Genomic DNA, 26,737 nt, shown 5'->3' on the forward strand with positions numbered 1-26,737 from the left:
TATCAGTTATTGATGACGCGCTCAACTCTTAAGTGGAAATCGGATAAGACTGGTAAAGGATTTATAAACTCTCTTATAAATAGTCTTCCGTTTGAAGCTCACATTCCTGGTTATCATTTTTTGATCCTGGTACGAAATTAGAAAAGCGAATAGATCGTGGTAATAAAGGAATAAACCCATTAGATAACGCTTGTCGCGATCACGACTTAGTGTACGCGAAAAGTAAAAATTTAGATGAAAGACATAAAGCTGATAAAGTGTTAGAAAATCGTTCTTGTGAAAAGTTTAAAGCTAAAGACACTCCTCGAAAAGAAATTGTTGCCTACTTGGTAACAAATGCGATGAAGGCTAAACAAAAAATGGGGATGGGTTATAAAAGTAGACAAAAACAAGCTAGAAAAAAAATAGTTCATTAGCAGCGAAAAAAAGAAGCAAGGTTAAGAAGAATTATAGTGGTAAAAGACAGATTTTGATACCGGGTCAGACAAAAAGTTTGATTCCCTTAATACCTATTTTTGCAGGATTATCAGCACTTGGTAGTTTAATGTCTGGAAGTGCTAGTGTGTATAATGCAATACAAAATTCGAAAAGAAAAAAAGGTAGTGGATTATATCTGAAGAATAATAGGTTAAGAAAAAAAAACTGATGAATACGCTGCCTAATTGACCATTTTCATCTCAAGATATTATAAAATGTGTTGGAGAGTTTAATATTAGTCATTTCCGTGGAATCTTTTCACGTGACGACTTACCTAAAAAACCGCTTAAAATTGAATGTGGAATATTAAACTTGAATATATCTTCAGGCGATGGAAGTCATTGGGTAGCGTTTTATAAAAATAAGGATAAAGTTACATACTTTGACAGCTTTGGTGATTTATCTCCACCAATTGAATTACAAAAATATATTAAAGGAAACAAAATCATATATAACTATTCAAATTATCAGAATTATAATTCATTTAACTGTGGACATTTATGTCTTAAATTTTTACAATGTATGAATCAATCACTCTAAGTTTATCCGGGAATGATACTACATTGACTACAAATTATTTTCCGTCTTTAAACGTTAATGAAGACTCAGAAATAGCTTTATTATGTTTACAAACGTTCAATTCATTTCCAAACATAATTTCACAAATAATAGGATAGACATAGAGTTTTATGATTATTTTTTTTCATTCAATTTTCCAAGAGGATATTATAACATTACAGATATTAACAATAAAATTAAACAACCGATTTTAGACTTCAATAAAGAATATCGTACTGATTTAACATTTGATGTAAGTCTTGATCCTATCGATTTTAGATCGGTTATAAAATGTAACGGAACATTAGACTTTACTGTTCCAAACAATATAGGCTCTGTATTAGGGTTTGGAAACCGAAAATATTATGGATCTTATTATGATATTTATCATTCGGAAAAAGCTGTGAATTTTAACACAATTAACTGTATAAAAGTAATGTGTAATATTGCTCAAGGATCATTCAGTAATCACGTTCAAACTCATTCAATTTACGAGTTTTTCCGTAATGGAAAAACTGAAACAAAAGTGGTTCAATTACCACCAAACTTCATATATTATAAATTGTACAAAACAAATATTAATTCAATAACTATTTAATTAGTAGATCAAGATTTTAATCAAATCGATAATTTTTGTGAGACATTAACAATTGTACTACATATTAAACGTGACGGATCTTGACATGGGATTAAAACTTAACATAAGCCCATTACTTCAGGTTTGACTAGCTAGTCATTCGACTAAAGTGTTACCGTCAACATCAAGTAAAGTTAAAAAATTGACAGTGAAAAATAAAAATATTTTAAAGGCTTTAGGTTATAAATTGAAACAAAATACCTGAAAGCGATATTTTGGATATAAGTTCGAGGTTTGAAACAGATTATAAAATTACGAAAATTAAATATCATTCATATACATTTTATACGACTTCATTTAATAATAATGATGAAATACGAATATAAATCCAGCAAACAGATGTTTATCCGTATCTGCATGAGAGTTTTATTTTTTTTAAAGTTAAAATATCAGAATCTATTGAAGTAAAACTTGCTAAAAATATATATATTTTTGTTTTTATTTTAACCAGATCGCATCCTATATAATGTTTTTTTAGAATTCTTATGATTTTTATTACATGGAATTAAATGTTTTTGAAAACATGAATATGTTTTTAAAAAAAAAAAAATCAATTTTTGTGTTACACGGAGACGAAAATGAGGTCAAGCGGGATATTGTCCCTTAAACTTTTAAAATCTCCCTGCTCAAAAGTGCTTTGAACATACAAATACATACTACTATAATCACGGTAAACAATTCAGGCAGACCCATCTAAGAGGTGGCATATAATTTAGACTTTCTTCTTTTTGGCATGCAAACAATTTTTTGAAACTATTTCTAATACTTATTGAATGTTATACGGCGACATCAGCTTCTGTTTTTAAAGTAGAATCCACCGAATTAGTAAAATGGATAAAATAAAATAAAATACTATTTAATTATATTTTTTGTCATAAAAATGTACATCAAAAGGAAGTATCTCTACATATGACGAAATACATGTTGTTTTTTATATATAATGTTCGCGTAAATAGAAGGATAAGAAGGAAAATAGTGATAACTGATAAGAAATACAATATTTTAGAACCTACTGGTCTTACGATGAAAACAGTTTATATAGTATAATTTCATCTAGTAGACTATTCTAGTATTTATTATTTTACATATTATTTAATGTAGTTAAGAAAAAAATTGAAAAACGATTAATAAAATTAAAAATAACCAAACTTTGTTAGTGTTCGATTGCAGAAAATTATTATGATTTTTTTGTTGACTTTTTGAAAACATTCTAAGACGATTTTCATAGAGTACGTTTGTTTTCAATATTCTTTTTTTGCTTGTGTTTAAAAAAAATAAAATTGAAATCCTAGATGTGAAAATAAAATAAAACATAAAATATAACAATTATCACACGTAGGAATTTATATTTTTTAAATTTCAATGTGTATAATTTGCATGTATCGGATTTCATTAAAAATAAAATTAATTATCAATAATATTTTAATATTCTTAATTTATTTTATAAGACACTTTTAATAATATGATATAGCAGTACATTAATAATAGATCAGATCAATTTTTTAGGCGAACTGTTCAGGTTAGAAGATTATTAAACCAAAATATAAATATTCTCTGTTCACGTTACTCGTGTTCACATTAAAACTCAATAGATGCTTAAAAATTGTTAAATACCCCTGATCGGCGGTTTTATAAATCAGCCACCGTAAACCCCGACAACGTACCAAAAGGATTACATTTCATATTCATACATTCACATAGTCGATACAATAATAATATTTTATCGGCGATAATGTGCAGGTTTGCTCGATATGCTCGTTCACTTATCGTGTTCAAGGCATTGAGATAGGTGCTGTTGGCAATCAATATTTCTGCAATCACGATGTTGTTAAACAAGCATTCCCATTCTGTTAATATTTTTAACACATTTTTTTGATTTTAAATAATTGGAAAAGGGGATCTGCATTCTAAGTGATTCCTTTATATATCAATAAGCTTATACATATTTTATGCTTGACAGTTGATTTAAAATTAAAACTTTTTTAAACCATACTTCATTGCCAACTCATAGACTTTTATACTTTTTTTTTATTTTCAAGTAGATTTACTAAATTGTAGGATTAGTAATTTATTTCGATTGATGTTAAATTTTAAATTAATTTATATTTAATTTGTAATGACTAATTTTATTGCAACCAGTTTTTTGTAAACCTACAGTATACTTTCCCTCCCCTAAAAATACAAATTAGACTAAAACCTTATAATTTACAAGCACGTGTAACCTAAGAGTAAATACTTAAAATACAAAAAAAAAGGTTTCACTGACTTAAAATATTATTTATTTTAATATACAAGATAATTAACTAATAATGACATAACTATATGTTCATTAAATAAATTTGACATATTTTTTATTATCTTGTAGTTATTTTTCAATGGTTTCGATATTTTCATTAGTAGGCTTGATATATCCAGTTGTATTTAATAGTGTTGATAGTTTAATTATTCATTATATTGGGTATGTTATCATTACACCATTTGATAAGTTTCAAATTTTCCATATCTAAAAAACAAAAATAAATACCGTATTCATTAACGGAATTAATTTTTTACTATAAATTATGCTTATTTAAAATTTATAAATCTTTAGCTTTATATATTATGTATAAATTTGTTAATACAGTTATTTAGCATAATCGTCATTTGCATTAATGATGATTAATGGCACAGAATTAGTACAAACACAAAATAAATAAATACAAATTAAAACAAAAAACTACTTAAAAACTTACGATAAAACATAAACAATTGTCATTATTTATAGGAATCATTTTTGATAAATCAAATCATATTTTTCTTGCAGATTATTACAAGCATGTATATTTTATTTCATATGTATTGTATGTATTATATCGAGATTATAGTGATACTACTACTACGCACTATTACTAGGGCTAATATCTTATAGGATGTTAAATTCATTTTAAAATTTCCAAAGTATAGTTTTTCAATCAAAATAAATTATTTTTATAAATAAGTTATTTTAAAAAATATAATTTTTTATAAATTTATAATCATTTTAAGGATCATTTCGACAATAATTTTGATTTGATTTTTAATCCTCGAATTTTGAATCAAAAACAATCTTTATAAACATTCCATTTTTTTTTTTATCTATTATGTACCCACTATATATTTATACTCTTTAACAGGGAGGATGGGCAACTCAAAGTTACTATAGGGCCAATTTTTTAAAATATAGCGGGCCAGAACATAGAAAGCAAAAAAAAAAAGGTCATTCAAAATATACATTTTGAATAGCATTTATTTTGTATATAATGAAATAGGACATAGGTTAAAATTCTATACCTATACCTAATGCAATTTGAAAATTTAGTGCGGGCCAGATAAAAAAGGCTCGCGGGCCGCCAGTTGCCCACCCCTGCTCTATAATAAAAGTAATTTAAGATTTAGTTAAAATAATATAAATTACTTATGGTTTGTTGAAGTTTATAGTTCAATATCATTTAATTTCTTTGATGTCAATACCACCAACAATTATATCGTAATAAGAGTCGTACATTTATAAACTAATATCAGCTCAGCTTATAAGTCTATGAATACATTTAATTATACCTACGATATCATGTTTATTTTACTGATATATGTTAAATTATATAACAATCATTGAAAAAAAAATATAATTATAAATTAGTTTTCACAAAATACATACTATTATAAGTCTTAGTAAATAGTTCTTCATGATAACTGTAGTAAAGTTTTGCTTGAGCTAAAATAATAAGTATTATTTAATTTATTATTTGTTAAACTTAATTATTAGTTTTAATACAATCAATTATATTTTTATATTATATTAATCTTATTTTTGCATTTATGTGTATATTTATATTGACATGATTTGTTTTCATGATATGTTGTTAAGGTGAAAATAATAAAGTTATAAATGTTGGACCAAGTTGTGATTATCAATTTTATGTACACAGCAAGAGTTGCCAACCGTCTTACATTAGAGCAGTACTGTCTTAAATTTTACAAAAACACATATTTATATTTCATTATTATTATAATTTTAATTTTATCAATATACTATCACCGGTGAAACTCGCTGTATGTGAATACCCTAGGTAGCTGAAAATTGTTTAAAGTGAATTTCCTAGGTCTGAGATATGACTTTAAAATACCGCAGTTAGAAAAGTCTAGTAGATGAAACCGGTGATAACGGCGTTTCTGACGTTGGTTATTCTGATTTGGTGGCTCTACACTTAGGCGGTGTTGATTTAAACGCGTAAATAATAATAAAAGTTTATAAAAGTCTAATTCAAGCGTCTAGTGGTCGATCATTTCATTAAATTCACAGGTGTAATACACCTTGTCCCGTAGCTTTCCCTGTGTTTTTGTGTATGGAAGATAAATAAATCCATTCCGAAAATGGCAATTAAGTATCTTGCTATCAGTTATCACCCGGTGCGGTGCATGTCGATACTTGACTAGGCAATCTGTCTGCGGCGAATTGGATGCATTTTCCATTCCTTGCCCAGTGCTTTTCGCATATCTAAAATAAATAAACTCCGAAAACAGCAATTGAGAGTCTAGCTATCAAAAAAGGATAGTACTTTTAACATCATTTTATCATATTTTTATAATTTTTTTATTTTACAACAATACAACATGAATAGATAACCCAGTTCAGATTCAGACTCAAATCAGTCAGACCCAGATCATTGTGATGTAAATAAAATTCCTCCAAAAGAAGTTCGTCGATTGTGTATCTACGAAAAACATTGAGAAGAACAAAACACGTGGTAAAGAAGAAATGATGATTTTAATACAGAATATAAACTATGTATGAATTGTTTTAATATTTTTATGAAGGAATACAACTCAGTGGTGCGTTATTTAACTTTAAAAAAACACCAAACAAAGTTTAAAGCATGCAAAATAAATAATGTAGTTAATAAATATTTTGCTGTTAAAAATTCGTCCGAGGAGGAACTTGTTATAGCTGCTGATATTATCAAAATTTACCATATTAAAAACTCAATCATCCATTTTAATTTTTAGATAGTAGTTTTAAATTAGACAAGTTTATTTTTGAAGACTCAAAACTTGCGGGTAAAATAAGTTGTGGTAGAACAAAATTTGAAGCTATAACGCAAAATGTTTTAGCCCCCAGGTCGTTATTCTATTTGTATCAAAAACTTAAAAATCACAATCTTCCATTATTTTATTCCATACAAACTGATGCTTCTAATAAAAAAAAAATATCAAATTTTGCCTTGTATGCATACAGATTTTTATTAAAGAAGGCTAACAAAATGTTGTCAGATTTTATAGAAAACTCTGTTGAAACAGCTGATGGTATATTTAAGATGATTGACAATATTTTCTACTAATACTGAATTAAATTGGGAACAAGTTAGTAGTTTTAGTGATTATAACTGCAGTACTAATTTTGGTCTACATTATTCACTATTTATCAATATTAAAGCCAAAAATCCAAATATAATAAAAAATTATTTTCATGCGCATATACTTCACAACTGTGTTAAAAAAGTTATGGATTATTTAGATATAGATGTTAAAAATTTAATATTAAAAATGTATTTCCATTTTTTTAATTCTGCTAAAAAAAGAGAAAATTTAAAAGAATTTCATAATTTTTTTTGAAATAGAATAGAAGAATTAATAAGACATGTTGGTACTAGGTGGTTATCACTACTTCCATGTGTAGACAGAATATTGTGTAACTATCAAACTTTGATAAGTTATTTTTTAAGTCTTAGTTCAGACTGTCCAAAACGAATACAATCATTACCTAAAATTACTGAAGGAAGTCTAGTAGTTAGCGAGAAAATAGAAATATATTTACTTTTTTGTAATAATATTTTCCTATGTTTAATAGTGCTGTGAAAAAGATTGAAAAAAATTCTACTACTCTAATTGAATTATTTAGTATCATGTTCAATCTCAAAACTATAACTATATAACAATTTTTTGGTTTTTTAACAAATAAAAACTGAACAATTTATAAGATAAGAATTTGAAAAATACTATAACAAGAAGTTTTCATTTATTTTTTGATGAAGCATTTAAATATTTAAATAATAATTTCAATTTTGATAAAAAACGAAATTGGTTATTTAAATTTACACATTTTCAGTTTTCTCAAAATACATTTCCTAACTATAAACACTTTGAAGAAATCGTTCATCATATACCTCAATTACAAAAAATTGATTTTGACAAACTTTTTGATGAAATAGTGATTGTACAATCAGTTTTAAACAATTTATATACACAAACGACTGGAAAAATGTAAAAACTATTCCAGAAAAATGACAATTTATATTTTAGAAAGATATTGAATTGCCCAATATGTTTTCATTCATTTCATTTTTATTAACACTACCATCAAGTAGTGCATTTACTAAAAGATTATTATCTGTAATGAATATTAAATGAAGAGATGAGAGAAATAGGCGTTCCATAGATCTTATAAGAGCTGAAATATTGATTTATTTCAATTATAAAGAAGACTGTATTGAATTTCCTAAGTCTGTTAAAAATGACAAAGATTTAATTAAGTTTGCGAAAAACCAAAATAAATACTCATTTAAATGATAATTTTTGTTAATACTATTGTTTGTTAAAAGTCACTTTATTATTTTTTTTTTTTTATTAGTTTTCATTAGTTACAAAGTTGTTATATTCATATAATATGTTAAAATACCTTCTTAAGTTTCTGTGATAAAATTTCTAAGTCGGTAGTAAGAATCATACTGTTATTATACTTTAATTAACTTCTAACAACTTTTTGAAATTTTCTAATCCTGATCAGTTATGAATATTTAAGATTTTATAAGATGGTAAAAATCCAAGTGTTATAAATTATGTTATTTATTAATTATTATATTGTTAATTCTTTAAATTATTTTTCATTCCATTGATCATTTAAATAATTAAGGTGTGCTATAAATAATTTACTAAAACATGTACATCGGTTTTCCATAAAAAAAAATATTCCATACCTAACAAGTATTAATTAGTAATTACGATTTCTACTGTAACTATTATCATGACTTTAAGCTGTGTGCGCAACATCAACAAGTTTAAGGACATGAGAGGTAAAATATTATATTAAATAATTTACCATTCCATTTTCGCAATCTTTTATCTATAAAAAAATATAAATATAAAATATGTCGTTAGTTGTGCTATTATAAACTACATTTTTTAATCCTAGTTCCAATCATTGCAGTCATATTTATTGTAACAGGAGTGCATTTGATATGGGCTATTTATCTATCTAAAATTTAAATAGGACAGTAAAGTATCTATAATGCTGACCAATTTTTGAACATTTCTTGTAACGTTTGACCAGAGCATGTAATCGATTACAGGTTAATAATGTTAAGCGCCCACTGTAGCGAAGAAAACTAAGACAATATAACTTTTATAATTTATTGATGTGTAAAAATAAAACAATTTTTTAATTTATTCAATCACATGTCAATAGCCAAAAAATCAACTGTTTGTGTAATTTTCACAGAAAAATATTGTTGCTTTCTTTTTTAAAATTTCACTTTAAATATTATATGATTCTATTTGCATAAATATCTTGATACTAGCGCGTCGTCAAACAATGAAACATCGTATTTCGTTACCTTATTTCTTTTCTTCTAATAGATGTAAAATAATAGTTTTATTTTTTCACTTAAAAAAAACGTACTTCTTTGTCCAAGTACCATACATCCAACAAGCCACACACAGCATCTCTCTATCAGCTTTGGACACCGTCACAGTTATTTTTGTAACTTCTTTAATTAATACTAATCACTAATCAGTAATCAGCTATCGAATATATGGTGGTCACTCGGTCGGCCCGCTAATTACCTATTACGCAACTCCACTATCAGTTCAGCGATAATACCAATAATAAATTCATTATGAACAACAACAAAAGTGTCTCACCTTTGATTATGTCAACGTTTCGTATATAGAACATGTCAAATAAATCCCCGATAACTCCAACTATACCCGACTCCTACTAATTATAAACGTCTTTTCTCCCCTTCCTTATCATCTTCAAATAATCATCAAAAAAAACAAGCCACTTATGTATCAAAAAATCGTTTCTAACTACTCTCGTCAAATGTGATGTTTGAAACTGTAGATCAGGTCCACCAAAACTCCTCCATAAATTTAGATCAAGACAACGAATCACGAATCACATAAAATCGAAACCATACCGCCTCCGCAAATTTTTATTCATACAGTTTACGACTTTGCATCCTTCTGTGCAAAAATCAAAGAAATAAAAAAAAATGATAAATTCTCATGTAAAAGTTCAATTAATAGCGTTAAACTTGCCACTGCCACAGTCAATTCGTATAAAATTGTCATTAAATTTCTACAATCTAATAACCCCCACTACCATACTTATCAAAAAAACCTATCTGAAAAATCGTTCTGAGTTGTAATTAGAAACCTACATTACACAACTTCACTAGTTGATATAAAAAATTAACTTATTTCTCTTGGCCATAATCCAAGAAACATAACCAACGTTTTACAATACAACACCAAACTCTCTTTCCCACTTTTCTTCACCGACCTTGAATCTAATATCAACAAATATCAACAATAAAAACATTTTCAAAATCGACTTTCTATGCCACTCAAAAATTGAAATAGAAGAGCTTCGTATAAACCACCAGCCAGTTCAATGTCTTCGCTGCCAAAACTATGGTCACAAGAATTGCTATTGCAATCGCCCACTAAAATGTGTAATGTGTTCTTTGCGGCAAACCTCATTCCTCAAACAACTACCATAAATCAAAAGATCTGCCTGCAAAATGCACCTTCTGTAACGGTCCCCACCCAGCAAACTATAGAGATTGCCCGCTACACAAATTTGTTCAAGCTATCAAACACTCAAGAATCAAAAACCATCCTACTCAAGATAATTTCAATATCACACGTAGTAATAAAAGTTCTTGCAATATTTTAAATAATGTAAACACTTCTTAAAATTCTAACTTTTTCTCCGCAATGTCATATTCTCAGGCTATTAAAAAAAAAAAATACTACTGCAAATCACATTAACGCCTCCAGTGAGGCTAATGTATACTAGTTCTTCTTAAAATATTTTCCTTTATCGATGATCTAAACTCTAAAGGCTCTGATCACCCCACTAATCTCACTTTTAACTACTGTCATAGACAAGCTCATTATTTCCAACAATGCCAAATAGACGTAACAATATTAATCACCCTATCTCAATACTCTTCTGAAACTCAAATGGATTAATTCACCAAAAAAATGAACTTAAAAATTTTAATTTAAAAAACTCTATAGATATACCTCTAATAACTGATACTTATCTAACTACTAACTCAACGTTTAAAAATACTGGTTACGAAACCTACCACTGCGATCGCCCTGACGGTACCGCTCATGCTGGCTCTACAATACTAATTAATTCAATAAACAAACTCTCGATTATACCATTTTACCAATCTGCTGGTCTACAAACCACTAATATTACATTAGTGCTTAACAATATACCACTTACTATATCTTGAGTATATTGTCCACCGAATCAAAAAATAAATACTAATATTTTTACGTAATTTTTTAATCCTCTTGGAAACAACTTTCTTGCTGGGGGTGATTTTAACTGCAAACATCCCCTTTGGGATTCAAGACTAATAAACACCCGAGGCCGTATACTGCATGACTCCGTATCTAATAAAAACCTAAAGGTTCTTTGCTTCCAAAATCCCACGTACTGGCCATCGCACAATAAAAGACGTCCAGACATCTTTGATTCTTTCGTCACAATACTCCCAAATCTTATCAACCACAAAAAAAAAATTAACTTTATAGATCTATCTTTTGATCACTCAACAGTTATCCTAAACATTAACAATGCTTCAATAACTATAAAACCCTACTCTTATCTCTGGTGGTCAGAATAATTGAAAATGTTTTTAAAAATAAAATTAAGCTTACCATACCCCTAAAAACAACCTTAGATGTTGACAACGTAGTCAAAATATTCTCTACCATCATTAAAAATGCAGCAATTGACTCTACTCTACGTAATCCAACTCACCAAAAATCGAATATTTAACCCCCTAATCATATATCTCAACTTCTAGCTGAAAACCTTGAACTCGCTCAAAATGGCAAAGATATCATCTCCAAAATGACAAAAAAAATCTATAACAATTTAGCATGTTCTTTAAAAAATGCTCTCCGAAAACACAATACAGATAATTACCAACACTATTTAAATTCTCTAAACAGTTCAACTAACAAACTCTGGAAACCAACAAAAACATAACAAAACAAAAAAATAAAATACTGCCATTGCGCAAACCAGATAATTCACTGACTATATCAAACCTCGATAAAGCTAACTTATTTGCCTCAAATCTCGAAAACAGATTTTTGTCTAACTCTGAAGACATCATTTTAGATTATGTAAAATACATTGAATCAGCATTATCTAATACCCTCTCTATCTGTTTACCAATCAAACACACTACTTCCTCTGAAATCCAGTATTTAATTAAAATCTACCCACAAAAAAATCTCCAGGACAAGATTTTATAACTAACTCAATCATTAAACACTTACCCAAAAAAAGCCATCTTACTTCTAACACAGCTTTACAACTCTATTCTCAGACTATCCTATTTCCCTGAATCTTGGAAACATTAAATTATAATACTTATTCACAAGTCTGGAAAACCTCCGGACTCTACTTCTTCTCGCTCTTATATATTATTCTAATTTCCAAGCGCACATTCACAATCACCCTAATCCTCTAATTTCTAATATTTCCTCTGCCACCATTCCCAACATACCTCCTCGACGCCTAAAACGAAACTAGTCATGTGACTTACTTTCATAATCAGCCAAAAATAATTAATAATAATAATAATAATAATAATCTATTTAATTATTAAACTAAAACAAAATTAAAGATTTATTATTGAATTAGTGTCAATGGATGCCCCCTTCAACCATGCCTCTACACCTTGTAAATATTTTCCTAAAATTTATTTATTGTTAATGAATCCAGATTGTAAATATTTGTTTTTTATAAATAAAAAAAAAAAAAATCTTGGAAAATAACACAGATACAAGATACCTATTATCGATTTACTTAACAAACATAAATAAAGTTTAAGGTATTGCATTTATAATAATTGTCCTCTTTAGGCGTTGGATGTTCGATAATGTAACAAGTAACAATTAAACACGATTATAAACAGTATTAACACTGGTCTAATACACTCATCATCCAAAAATTGGACTGTACCAAACATGTAATCGGCACACAAAAACTGAGGATAGAACAAATTTACCACTAAAATTACGCACATGCTACAATTTAAATTTGTAATTACATCAATTGTGATAAGATTACAATAAAGGATTTAAAAAATATTTGTAACAATTACAGTATATGAAACAAAAATATAGATACGCGTCAGACACTAAAATATTTTGTTCTAGATAATAATTTTGTTTATACTTGATTTATACCTGCAGGTAAATCTTTATGATCATATATTTGTTGACCTACAGAAAAAAATATGAAATTGTTAATAACTATTTACATATTTTTGGTTTTTGCTTAATATCTAAATTAAGTTTTTCTTGAAATATGAAGTACAATCGTAGGTACTAATCTAAAGTATAGCATGATCTAAAATAAAATATAATGTCAACAAATCATATAAATAGATTAAAATAGACATAACTTACTAATGTAAACCATAAAGGTTAAGATTATTTATATTTATTTTATATAACCTGTGGTTCGAACCTCGTACCAAGGGACTCGGAGTAAGCCTCGTCGGGTTGACTTGCTAAAAGCACCCCGACGTTCCGTGGGTAGCGGTCTCGGGGCGCACGACCGCAAGGACTCACCGAGGACTCGCGATCGTCCGCGGGAGGCCCGTCACACTTGAGGAAGGACTAGTGGTGGTAGTGGTAGTACCGCCTTAGTAGAAAGGGTCTGACTTGGGGGTAATCCGTCGGGCCCTGGTCGCGACGGTAACTCATTATGGCGCCTAAGGCGAGGTGGCACCACGGGAGGGTTTCCCGGATAAACGTCTGTGTCTCCCGCCAGGAAGAGATAGACACGCGGTTACATAAAGGGGTCAAGTGTCTCTGGCGCAACCCGGAAAAACTGGTTGGACCCCGTAACACACGAAAAGAAGTACCGACACCGGATCTAATGAAACCACAGCCTGGTTTCGCTGGTAATCAGCGGTGGTTCTCGGGCCTGGTACTGCAAGGAGGAACGTCCGCTACTGACACCGGTCGACAGGGTGGCATGCGGGATTGGGCTCCGTATACATTCGTTACAGACCGTGGCGTTTGCCCGATCCGGAGGGCGGCGGATACGTCGTTCCACGGGCTTGAAGACCTAGGTCAACCCGTGGCGCGGGATCTCTTCCCTCTGAATTGCGGCTCGCCGTACGGAAGATGTAGCCGGGCCACCTTGACCACAGTGAGCATCCTGGCGGGCGGTCCTCGGAAGGCGAGAGCCCCGGTCTCGATTCGGCGCGGCCGGGTGGACCAATACCAGAGTTATCGTGGTTTCGATGCGGGCGCCGATGGAATGGCGAATAGAAGAGCAATTCGCTGACACGGTTGCCGGCCCGGGACCGCCGCTTGCAGCCTAGAAGGCGTTCCCGAGAAAAACACTGGAGGCCCTCGTGGCTACCGGGCGATCTTACCTGTTAGGGGAGGTTAGAGAACCGCCTATGAGATTAAAATCTTGGAAGGGGGACAATCGGGTATTCTGGTTGGGCCAAGGAGGCAAGCTGCACTTGGCTGGGTAGTCTGGCGCCAGGCGTGGCCTTCGGGCCGGCTGGGCGTTAGAGTCCTAGAATGCGCCCAAATAAACGAACCGCACCCTCAGTTTACAAGGGGGGTTCAGTGACTTGGTCGACGCCAGACCTAGCAGACCCCCAAAAGATTATGAACGGACTGGCTAACATGGACACTCCCATAGGTGGCGGATGAGATCCGGGTGACCAACTACCTGCGTCGTTCGTAAGAACGCGGTCGGAGCTGTGCGGCCGAACGAACGATGCGAGCTCGATGCGTAACGCGGCCGTCGCAATTGTAAAGACTGACGGAAATGCGGCACGCGCCAGTGGGTCCTGAAACGGATCAAAAAAAAAGCGGTATTACGAGACCACCATACGCTAATGCGGTCTCCCCGAGGAAATCGCGGATCATGTGCTATTTTATTGCCCAGTATATAGCCAGGAAAGAGACAAACTCGCAGCCGCTGCACAAGTGGCTGGTCCTCACCAGTGAGTGACTAACCTTCCGAGACCATGACCTCTTTGGAGGCCATGTTCTTTGCGTTTAAAAGTTTCTCCTGGGAGGTCATAGAACGCAAAGATGAAGAGCGATCTCGTTAGCATGACCCAGACCCCAGATTTTATATAAAAAGCGGAAAAGGCGCGTGGCTAGAGGGCAGCTGAAAGAAACGTCGTACTGCCAGAGAAAAGGGGACACTACCTCTTATTCCCACATGAGTACAAATCGCCCGAGTGGCCTAGTCAACACGACCGTCGATCTGCAACTTGTGGCTGTGGAGTGAAAGCCTGCGAAATAACGGATAGTGACAAGCAAAGCGAGGATCAATTGCCGACTCAAGGGAACTAAGGCGGTACCCCCAATAGTTTCGCTGTACGCCCTCTTCAATGAGACCCACCTAGTCGGGGGATGGACGGGCTACATCGCGGGGCAAATTGGGAGCCATTTCCCATGATAGATTTCTTGCCTAGACCGAGAGCTCGAACGATAGGGGCCAGACCACCATTCGGGTGAAACACGTGCACGTATTCAGCCGGCTCGGGGCTTGATCCGGACGAAGCACTCAAGCAGAAACGTCAATCTGTAAACAGGCAAACAGCACGCAGAAAAGGGGGTCGTCGTGGTACACGTTTGCGGTGCTCCGGCGATCTGCTTGCGGAACCTGGAAGTTGCGAGGGCCGGAACGCCGGGTTCAAACCTCGTACCACGGGACCCGGAGTAAGCTCCTCCAGGCCTGCGATGCGTAACTACGGGAGTTCACCGAGTACCTGCGTTCGTCCGTTGCGGGACCGCCGTACTTGAGAAAGGACTCGTGGTGGTTGTGGGAGTACCGCCTTAGGGAAAATGGCTTGATTTGAACGGTTTCCGTTGGCCCTGGTCGCGTATCGGCTCGTTATGATGCCTAAAGTGAGGTGGCATCCAGGGCGGGCTTTCGGGGTGCCTGGCACTCGGGAGCTAACCCTGGTATTTTGCCCAAAACATAATCACGACAACATAAAGGAGTGAAGTATATCTGGGGTAAAGTTCGGAAGAACTTTTCAGGCCCCGCAACACACTGAAAGATGATATACTCGTAAAACGTAACGTATTGGCGCGTTATCACAAGCCGCCGCGTCGGCTGCACGAATAATAATTAGCAAAGCCGCCATGAATTCTTGTCTTTTGCCGTACGTCATCGAGCGAAGACCAAACGTTCGCATTTTTATATTATTATTATCCTTGTAAAAATCTATGTCATATTTTTTATTCTATTATCGTGAGCGCGAATCGCCACCTTTTGGAATTATTATTATTTACTGTGCGCGAATCGCCAAGTTTTTATATATTATTTATTTGAATAGTTTTCGATCTTTTTTTTTTATATTTCTATTTGTAGCTTCTGTGTGTGTTAATAACCATTTTTATTTATATAGCTAGGTAGCAGCTGGTCAACAGTGCACTGACAATCGGTGAGTTTTTTATTTATTTATATATTATATATATACATTTTCATACGGCTGGTCCAAAAGGGCTAATTAGTATTATTATTATTATTATTATATTGTAGCTCTAATAGCTCTTAATATTATTTTTATATCAGTATTATTGAGCCAAAAGTTCCATTTCTATTATTATTTGTATACATGTATTATTGAGCTATGTTTCATAACATAAAGGAGCGAAGTATATCCGGGGTAAAGTTCAGAAGAACTTGTCAGGTCTCACAACACACGGAAAGATGTACCTATGTAATACGAATGACGTGTAACAACGTAATTTTTCAATACACTAAAATCGTCATGTGCATAAAAATTACTGAAATATGAACAGCAAACAGTTTTTATAATAAAACTGCTATTTTTATCAAATAATTATTATAGAATACGTTGTATCATATAAAATTTAATTAAAATTATTAATTGATGCTTTTTTTTTACATTTTAAATGTAAACATGTTTATATTCTTCACAATCTTAGTTTAATTGATAGTTTATTAATGGCACTATATAAATATTTATAAATGAATCATAAAAATATACTTTATTAATTTTCTTACTTATCTCATAAGACTTTAACAAATAGTCACGTATATCAGCTGTAAATAAATTAATTATACATTAATTATCACAGTAATTATAAGGCTCATAAATGCTTTTAGATAGTATTTTATTTTTTTTTTTCTACTGTTATTTGACAGTAATGTTTAACATTTTGTTACAACATATTTTACATATTATGTTATTCAAATATTTTTATAATCGGAAACTAGTGTGTAGTAGTGACTACTACTACACACTACTACTACTAAGTAGTCTATATAACTATTTCTGGATTAATTAAATTTTGACCCGTCAGAGAACTTTATGATTGCCATATAACGCTAGATTATTTTGTTTAGTACAATATACATACTTAATTATATACATACCAATTTTATATACTTCTTCAATACTCGCTATTATTAAATTTTTTCTTAGTTAATAATAATGATAAAATTTAAAGTGTGCTTTTTATGATAGGTTAAACAAAAGTCTTATTTCATTATAATTAAAAAAATACTTAAAATAGAAAAATGTGAAACAGTCAATTATTATATTCATAATTTATTGATTTACAAAACTTTTTTTATAATTTTAGGCCTATTATATTTTATTATAAGTTATTATAAAAGCGATAAAATGTTTATTTTTTTAATATTTTCATTGTTATAATATTGTTAAAAAATAAAAAAAAATTTTATTGTTGAGTCAATTAACTTACATGTACACTCTAGAAGTACAAATAAAATATATTTTAAATTAATATTTACTTATTTTATTTAATTATTTTTACAGTAGAACTAAGCAATTAATTTATAATTAATCTTTTCAATAGCTATTTTTTATAATAACATTTTTAGTATGAAACTATTGTAATGTTTTGAGTGATTGTTATTACTTATTAGTTATTAGATGGGCTTGCATTTGAAAAAAATTGTTATATGTTATTTAAAATTAAAATATTTTACAAATTTTGAGTTTATCGTTATTGAGAACTTAAACATTATTCAACTTTTGCGTTTATCGTTATTCAGAATTAAAATGTTTAATATATTTCATAATTTATAACTATTTAATAGTAGGAAATTAATTATTTCTTTTAATGATATACTATAATATATAACTTTTGTGTTATGTTTTGTTTGATGATATATTTTGTTAACCGTTATGTTTTGTTTTGTGTTATTTAATTATTTATGTTTATCATTTCCATTATAATTACATTTATAAAGTTCAATCGTTTGTTGGTAAATATAACATTATAATCATAACGTTATTATACGAGTAACATTTGTAAGGCCTGCTTATTAGTCAATTAATATAAACTTTTAAAAGAAGCTATAGCCTAAATTGCCTTTAACTGATATTGTTTTAATGTAAATCTCAGTAGTGATATTTAAAACATTTATCATGCTTTTTTATGTTAACCAAATAGCTTTATATCACATATATTTATTTAGTTTAATCTTGTTTGATTTCAGATAAAATTAAATAGTTAATTATAATAATATGAACTTACTATTAATATCTGTGAAAGTATAAAAGTAAATCATTTATTTATATGTAAACAAAATTATTAATAAACTACTATTTGGACTTTAGAATACAGTGAATTTTCAATTCAATAACATAATAAATGATTGTTCTTTTACATTTTTATCTCCTATTTTTTAAAATAATACAATTCCAATTAGACATTTTTATAAACTTATTGATATGTTAAATACTTCATTTTAATGGGAATACACTTAATGAATCAACTTTCGAAAGAAATCAAAGTCTCCCTTTCAATTGACAATATACCACATGTTATCTACTTTGTAGCAATCAGAAAATCGATACTTTTTGTAAAAATAAAATTGGGAACCAATTATAATATCTTATATAACTTTCACTGATTTTTTTTCTATAAAATACAAATATTTAATATAAGGCGATACATTTGTAACTCACAATACCTAATACACCTAGATAGCCTCGCGGCTACATAAAGGGCTCGAGTGTCTCCGGGGCAACCCGGAAGAACTGGTCGGACCCTGTAACACACGGAATACCTAATACACCTATGGCATGTTCATTGTTTCCTATTATTATATAAAAACTCTCACATCACTTATTTGAAACACTGAACACTTATTGAAATCCCACATAATAGGTATACACAATTTCTATCAAATACAAAAACATTTAATCACTATTTGATTTTAATGAATATACTAAGGTACGGACAATCAAGAAAAACATCTATACTCAATGATGACATTAAAAATAAAGTGTTAGACCGAATTTAATATTGCAAAATTATATTATTTAAATAATTATTTTGGTGTTCGTCAACATTTATTTAATACTTTAAAAGAATGCTTTACTTTAAAAATTTAACACAAATACTATGATAAAAGATTCGATAAATTTTAACGGTTATAACGAATTTAAAATTATGATAAATGTATTAGATATTAAGTAAAGTATATTTTTATAAAAGTATAATTATAACTGTAATAATAAAAAATTTTTTGGTCTTACTTGAAAAGGAATAACATATTGAACCTATAAATATAATAAAGTAATCATAAATTATTTAATGTTAAAAATTATGTTGAATTGTAAATTTCAAGGCAATTTTATGAAATCTTTTTTTTTAATTTATGTTTTAGACAGCTTAATATTAAATATTCAATTAGTACAATAATTATAATACTATATTGTTCCTTAAAATTAATAGTTTTTATTGATCTTATTAAGTCCGGCAACTAAGGCCATTACCTGTGAATAGGAACTGTAGGTTTTTTTTTTTGTTGTGTTAAGTTTTTTTGTTTGTAATGATTATTTAGAAGAATTGAAACACGTATGTGTATGTGTGTACGCCTTAGATTCGTCATCAATAACTCGGGTAGTCACCTATCTGAGAGCTAGAGATGCCTACTGATGCTTGACTTCAGAACACATTAATGACTGAGGCCAACCACCACGCCACACCTGGCCACAAATTAATAGTTTATTAAATTATCTATTACGATTTAAAATGAATGTAATATTATAATATATACCGCCTGAAAGTATAACTTAGTACTTGAAAAATTATAATAAATGAAAGTTAGAGTTATTTTAAAATATTTCTCGTGTTATTGTTGATTTTATAATAACAGTTAAGCAAAGTAAAGAAATATACCGATATAAATCCTTAACATTTGGTACGTTTTAAAAATATGAATTAAACGTAGTGACAGAATACTAATGTATAATAATTTATACATTATTTTTTTTAATTTAATAATAAATAGTAAATGATCAATGATTGATGAGTAAAAAAAACACGAGTTTTATTAATTTAATAAGTTCTTATGTATATATATATATAAACAATCGGCGATGTGTGTCTAATATTCTGAATTCTTTAGCCTTTCATGTTTCTGTTTTAAGCCTTTTTTATGGAGTATTTAATGATGTTCTAACAATGATTTGGAGATGGATTACCCATTTAACTATTTATGTTAATTTTAAATTAATATTTGCATTATTTATGTGTGAATAGACTTTAAGGGGCGTGCTTATCAAACGTTTTTAATTATATATTATATGAATGAAAATAATATCAATTATTATTTACATAACATTAAAAACTAGTCACGTATATGCATTATTATTATTATTTTAAATTTATTACTATTATTATTATTTCTAATCGACGGAATAATTCCATTTATTAAATATTGCCTATAATATACATCGTGTAACTAATTAAGGAAAAGATAAAAATTAAAGCAAGATTGAATAATATCAAAATACTCTTTCACCTAATATAACAAAATACATATTATGCAGTGTATAATTTTACACCCATAATTAACTATAACGAATTGCCACAATATTTTCTATATCCATCAAACATCAGTATATTCGTAGGTTATGATTTTAATTATGTTTTAAAACATTATTAATCAGAGAAATTTTTTGATTTTTAGTAGATTTGGTATGAGTTTAAAAATCTTTCCAATAAATAAAAGCAATTAATAGAGATATTTATTAGTTTTAACAAAAATTAATAACGAAGGTTTTTTCTTTATATGATTCATTATTTTTTTCTCGTAGGATAGTTATAATATTGGATGCATAGGAAACATGTCAAGTATGATTTTTTTATTGATGAAATAAACCTTTACATTTTTCGCTTACCTCAAAATACCTAATATTATGTACAATAATTAATCAAAATATTCTTTGTGCCATGTTTAATATTTAATATTTTTATATAAAGATTTACCATTTTATTTTTATTTGTTTTAGAACAAAATTGTACGAAGATCTAATTATACCATTATTTCTGTATAACGCATTCGTTGGACGTTGATCTATGTTTATAAATGAAATCGAACAAGATTATCATGACACGCCTTATAAAATGCCAGTGACTATATTCTTGAACAATAAATATCGACTTAATTATGTAGCTTGATGTTGTAGACATTCTTATTAATTTCGTATTTTGCATATTATGGGAAATACAAAGGCTAATAGCTATGGTATCCAATCTGAACACAATATTGTTATCGAATTTATAATCATCTCACAAATTCGATATTTATTAAAACATAAAACACTTTTTTCAACTATAAACTTTTAAAGCTAGTATATTTTGACAAAATTTGATATTTGAATAAAAACAAGGATCATAGTTTTTTTTTCTCTGGTGATTTAAAACGTATACACCATAGAACTTTCTACCTATACATATGTGGTTATAGTTTAAAATATTTATACTTTTTTGGTATAAAATGTTTGACGGAAAAATTATATTTTTAGAATTTGAATTTGTATATTTTATATGTATATTCTATAACTCACTTTTATCCAAACAAAAACTCTTTATATTCTTCAATGAAGCTTTAATAAATGAATAAAATATAAAATAATTTGGTTATGTTTCTTTTTTCACACGATAAAATAAACATAAAATTACAATCAGAAGCATAAGTTTAAAACGAATTCTATACATTTTTCGTATAAATATTTATAATAACAGATACATCTAAGAATATTACATACGGATATATTCTTTAGTTAATATATTATCGGTTTGGAATTGTTTTACATAATCTGTTAGAAATAATAAAATTTAATAAATATTAATTATAACCAATCAATTAACTTATATTTTTTTTTTTGTTTCGGTGTTTGTGGGGGGGGGGGGGAAGTGGCTGAGCGGGCTAAGGCGTCGGTTGCGTTGTACACCGTCGCCGGTTCGAATCTCGGTCACGGGCGGCGTCACTCTTCAGGCATTCACGGTGTCTGGAGAGAGAAGCCGCCGCCCCCCCACCCGGGCATGGCAGAAACCTACGGGTGCCCACTAAAAATTCTGCCAAATAGGAGTCCGAACATAGGCCTTCGAGCCTACTCCCGGACATAAGCGCCATACAAAAAAAAAAAATTATTTTTTTGAAGTGTTATTAAAAGTATATGTCAAATTCTACGTGATCATATAATTTAATCCTTCCTAATAGTAATAATAATAATAGGGGTTCCCGTTATCTAGACAAGATCATCTGGTTATTATTGATTATTCTGTTAAACTTAAGTATGTTTATTACATTTAATGTATGTATATTGTAAATCTTAACTTGCTTATTTCAATGCTATGCAAGTACATAATTAAAATATGTAATAATTTAAATTTACCTATTTATATCATCTATATAATATTATAAGTTATTAAAAAGTTTACACGCCTGCAGTTTGGGTTTAGAGCCAATAGTTGCTATAAAAAATAGTTTTCTTATCCAAAAAAAAAATCTCTGATTGATAAAATACTTTAAACTTTTGTTCTAGAAATTTGATAAATAATTATGTCTGTAACAATTATAAAAACTATTGAATAACATACCAATAATTTTTTCTTTTGACAGTTTTGAATTCATCCTGGTCTGAATAAAATATAATTAAACATAATGAATCTGTGATATGTGATTTTTGTAATAATATATAAACATTTGTAGTAAACATAAATTTAAGAAAAAAAATAATATTTTCGGCATTATCATCATGACATAACTTTAAAGATAGAAATGCTAAACTATAAAAAAGCATACTGTGTGTTAAATGTATTGCAATTTTTTTATATTATCTTGTTATCAAAATATGATATTAATAATTGTCACACTGAATTACAAAAATAATAATGATATTATTATAAAGTAAGTTTGATATCTTAGAAAAACTATAACAATTGATTATTATGTTTTAGATTAAAAAAAAAAATTAAAAATGAATAAATAGTTTTGATTTAGCTGAGAAAGTTAGAAAGTGTTACACTAAAAATAAATTTACAAAACTCACTTTAAACTCATCATCCACTTCGTTGTTCAGATGACCATCTAATCCCAATAGATCTATTGTATCTGTTTAATGATAACAATAGCTATCGTGAGTTACCGTATAATTAATGACAAAATAAAATGTTAAATTTGATTTATTATGCAGAATTACATAATAATTAATAAGCATACGATATGGAGGTTGGAATAAATTATGTAACAACATATTATACCTATAATATATTTTTTTAAGCATAGAAATAAGACATTTATAAGAAATATTAATTATATCCTCACTAAATTACTTACATAAAAGTGCAACATGGTAATTGATAAATGGTGAGTCATCTACATAAATATAAATAATACATAAAATATTTATAACTATCTTCAATGATATACGCAAATTTATGTATTGCACAATTTTAATATTATCGTGTATTAGATGCAAATATTTAATAATTATAAAATAGTTTTAGCTATTTTTTATGACTAAATATAAATAAAAAAAAAATGATCAAAAATTAAAGTGATAACATTTCTTTTTGATAGCATAAATCTTTAAAAAGTATACTTACATTTATATCCCATAAATTTTAAAATATCTGTTATTTTGTTTTCAAAATTAAACAGATAATATTAATTTTCATAAAATTTATTTAAAAAAATCTTTATAAATTAACAATCAAAAAAAAAAAAAGAAAAGTAAGTAACCAATCTACTATGCAGTAGGTGTCGAATGTACGAATGTACTTCATCAGTTATCAGTAAGTCAGTGTAATGTATGTGTCAAATTTGAATCAAATGATAAATCATTCTAATTAAAAAACGACTGTAACCGAATATTATAAGTCAATTTAATCTAAATTTTATAAAATATTTATATTATTATAAAGTATTTTTTTGTTTTAATAGTAACACTGAAAGTTGAATTGAATTTTTACAAAATCATTGGGTTTGAAAATGTTAATGCACGTTCCACTGCCCCGAATTGGCCCTCGTATTCAAGAGTACAATGAACTTTTCGACGACCCTCTATCCATAACTAATTCCTTATCGATACCTCTCACCCATCATATAATTATAGACTTTTTGAGTTTACTCGTTTCAGTCAGCGTTTGAGCGTCGAGGTTGTAGACTTTGGTGCTGCTAACGGCCGTCTTTTTTACCGGACCCACACGCCCGTGCGCGATCTTCGAATTTTGTTCGTGTGCGACAAGTTGGATTTGTGCTCAGTGTTCCGTCTGGCAGGTAGATTTTTGGAGTCAAGCCGTTGCTCCACCGCTTTTCTGGCAAGTTTGCGGCCCATCTTATTGTGTGCTATCGATTCACCGTTCACGTCGTGTTTGTGTCACATCACGAAACTTTGCACCCGGATTGGTACACGGGAGTGTTCCGCATGTTGTTATATTTCGTTTGTGTTGCCGTTATTTGTTGTGAATTGGCATTCATAAAGCTTCATATATAATTACATACATATACCACGTGATTGGTAGTTGACCGATGCGAATCGCCATCCATCTATTTCGGTCTGTTGTCGTGTCGCATTCATCGACGATAACCTGTGGTGGTTAGGTACTTTTGATATCGTGGAGCAGTTCATCGAACTCCGTCGCGAGGCATCTCCGTGATAACGATGCTATCTCATCTCGCTGCTATCACGGTCGTATCAATATTTATTACTATTATTGTTATTATTGGTATTATTATTATTGTCGTACGTATTATTTCAATAAGGTATTGCTAGTCCGGCGTGATTATTTTATTATATACTAGCACCGGTGAAACTCGCTGTAAGTGAATACCCTAGGTCGGTGAAACTCGCTGTATGTGAATACCCTAGGTCGGTAAAACTCGCTGTATGTGAGTACCCTAGGTTGCTGAATATCGTTTGAAGATTGTGTACTTCGTTCAGTTACGTATTTTATATACGAACTTAATCTTATTAGTTTCTCTGTCAACTATGACTTTTTAAATTACAAGCATCTCTTCAACCGTTCAAAACAAAAAGTAAAACGTGCTCAATAATCATTCGATACCATAATATATACCAGATGTTATGTTATCGCACACTTCAATGCTGTTCAAATTCTATAAAATACTTATACATAACAATAATAAAATAAACAAAATATAAACAATAAATCCATCAATAAAATACGTAAAAATACAAAAATAAATTAAATCCTTTATGGTTATTATTGTAAAGTTCAATTTTATAAATACCAAATATTATATTGTTACTATATAATATATAACACGGTGTTCATATAGGGTGACCTATATATCTGACAATCTGTGTATTATCTAGATTCATTTTGACTTCAGTTTTATTGTTGGGTTTTATAAATTGCACAGACCTGTAAATTGAACGAATATTTAAATGTTATATGTCGCAAACGGATAACTCAAATAAATACTATAAACGTTAATTTTCAATATGTTCCTAAATAGGCTATTTTCAATTTTTCAAAAATTTGAATCAAATTTAAATTATTATTTTCCTACTATAAAATAAAAATGAAAAATATTGATTAGATTTTCAGTTATTTCATTTGTCAGAACTCTAGGACACCTGTATATATTATATATGTATTTTTATCTATTGTCATTATTCAAATAGTTCATACCATTCTATTCAGGTTCTTGTTTTGATTTTCAAATAGATTTAGAAATTGATATTTCTGGTTTTTAATTGTTCTACAAATATTATAATGTTAAAATATTATTTAGCTCATCTTCTTTGTATAATTATATAAGTTATTATTAATTTAGTTATTATTTATAATTATCAAACTTTATAGAAATATTTTATTCTTTAGTTTCCAAATTTTTATAAGATTCATTTTATCGTTTTAAATGAAACCATTTAATGAAATACAATTTTCATATTATCCGTATTATATTTTAAATTTTGTTTTCTATGAAAATTGTAACCAACATGTAGTAAATTGACTATTCTTGTTATATATTTTGCATATCTACTATTGTATTTCTTGTATTCAAATAAATATAAAATAATTCAAATATAAAGATATATAAAGTCAATTCGAGCTTTAGTGGTCGTCATTTCATAAAATTTACAGGTGTAATACACCTTGTTCTGTAGCTTCCCTGTGCTTTTTATATGGAAAATAAATAAATACATTCTGAAAACGTAATCGTGGGTCTAGGTACACTAACCCGGTAGTTGTCGTTATTTGGCTGAACAATTATTTTACAACCATTAGTATTTTGTTTTAGAAAATAAACGCCGTCACAACTATGCGTTTACCATATGCTTATGTTCAAGAAAATATTAGGAAAGAATGGTTTCTTAAGTTATTTTCAATTCAAACAAATTCCAAGTTTTTATTGGATTCATCTTTATTTTCTCTTTATAAAAATACTTTACATTTTGTTTTAATTTGCATGCAACA

General features: G+C 29.4%; 1 protein-coding gene across 1 annotated transcript; it reads right to left on the reverse strand.

The window, feature by feature from the left end:
- Positions 1-3,983: 3,983 nt before the first annotated feature.
- On the reverse strand, positions 3,984-23,928 carry LOC112594284. Its single transcript, XM_025338988.1, has 15 exons — positions 23,897-23,928; positions 23,628-23,666; positions 23,341-23,402; positions 22,889-22,928; positions 22,054-22,104; positions 21,853-21,891; positions 19,534-19,557; positions 18,527-18,535; positions 17,729-17,737; positions 17,397-17,423; positions 17,025-17,063; positions 13,193-13,228; positions 8,784-8,807; positions 5,346-5,402; positions 3,984-4,175 (listed from the first exon to the last, which is right to left on the reverse strand). The coding sequence occupies exons 1-15, from the start codon at positions 23,907-23,909 to the stop codon at positions 4,111-4,113; spliced, it is 534 nt and encodes a 177-aa protein (XP_025194773.1). The 5' UTR covers positions 23,910-23,928; the 3' UTR covers positions 3,984-4,110.
- Between the last annotated feature and the right edge of the window lie 2,809 nt (positions 23,929-26,737).

This window comes from Melanaphis sacchari, unplaced genomic scaffold, assembly GCF_002803265.2.
Source record: "Melanaphis sacchari strain LSU unplaced genomic scaffold, SCAv2.0 Contig228_pilon_pilon, whole genome shotgun sequence".
Lineage (NCBI taxonomy): Eukaryota > Metazoa > Arthropoda > Insecta > Hemiptera > Aphididae > Melanaphis > Melanaphis sacchari.

Bases quoted from the DNA above. Each gene is read 5' to 3' on its own strand.
- LOC112594284 (XM_025338988.1), bottom strand. The intron at 23,403-23,627 runs GTAAGTAATTTA...ATCATTAAACAG, and splicing joins TTACCATGTTGCACTTTTAT to ATACAATAGATCTATTGGGA. The intron at 5,403-8,783 runs GTAAATTATTTA...TTATTATTTTAG, and splicing joins AAGATTGCGAAAATGGAATG to CTCAAGCAAAACTTTACTAC.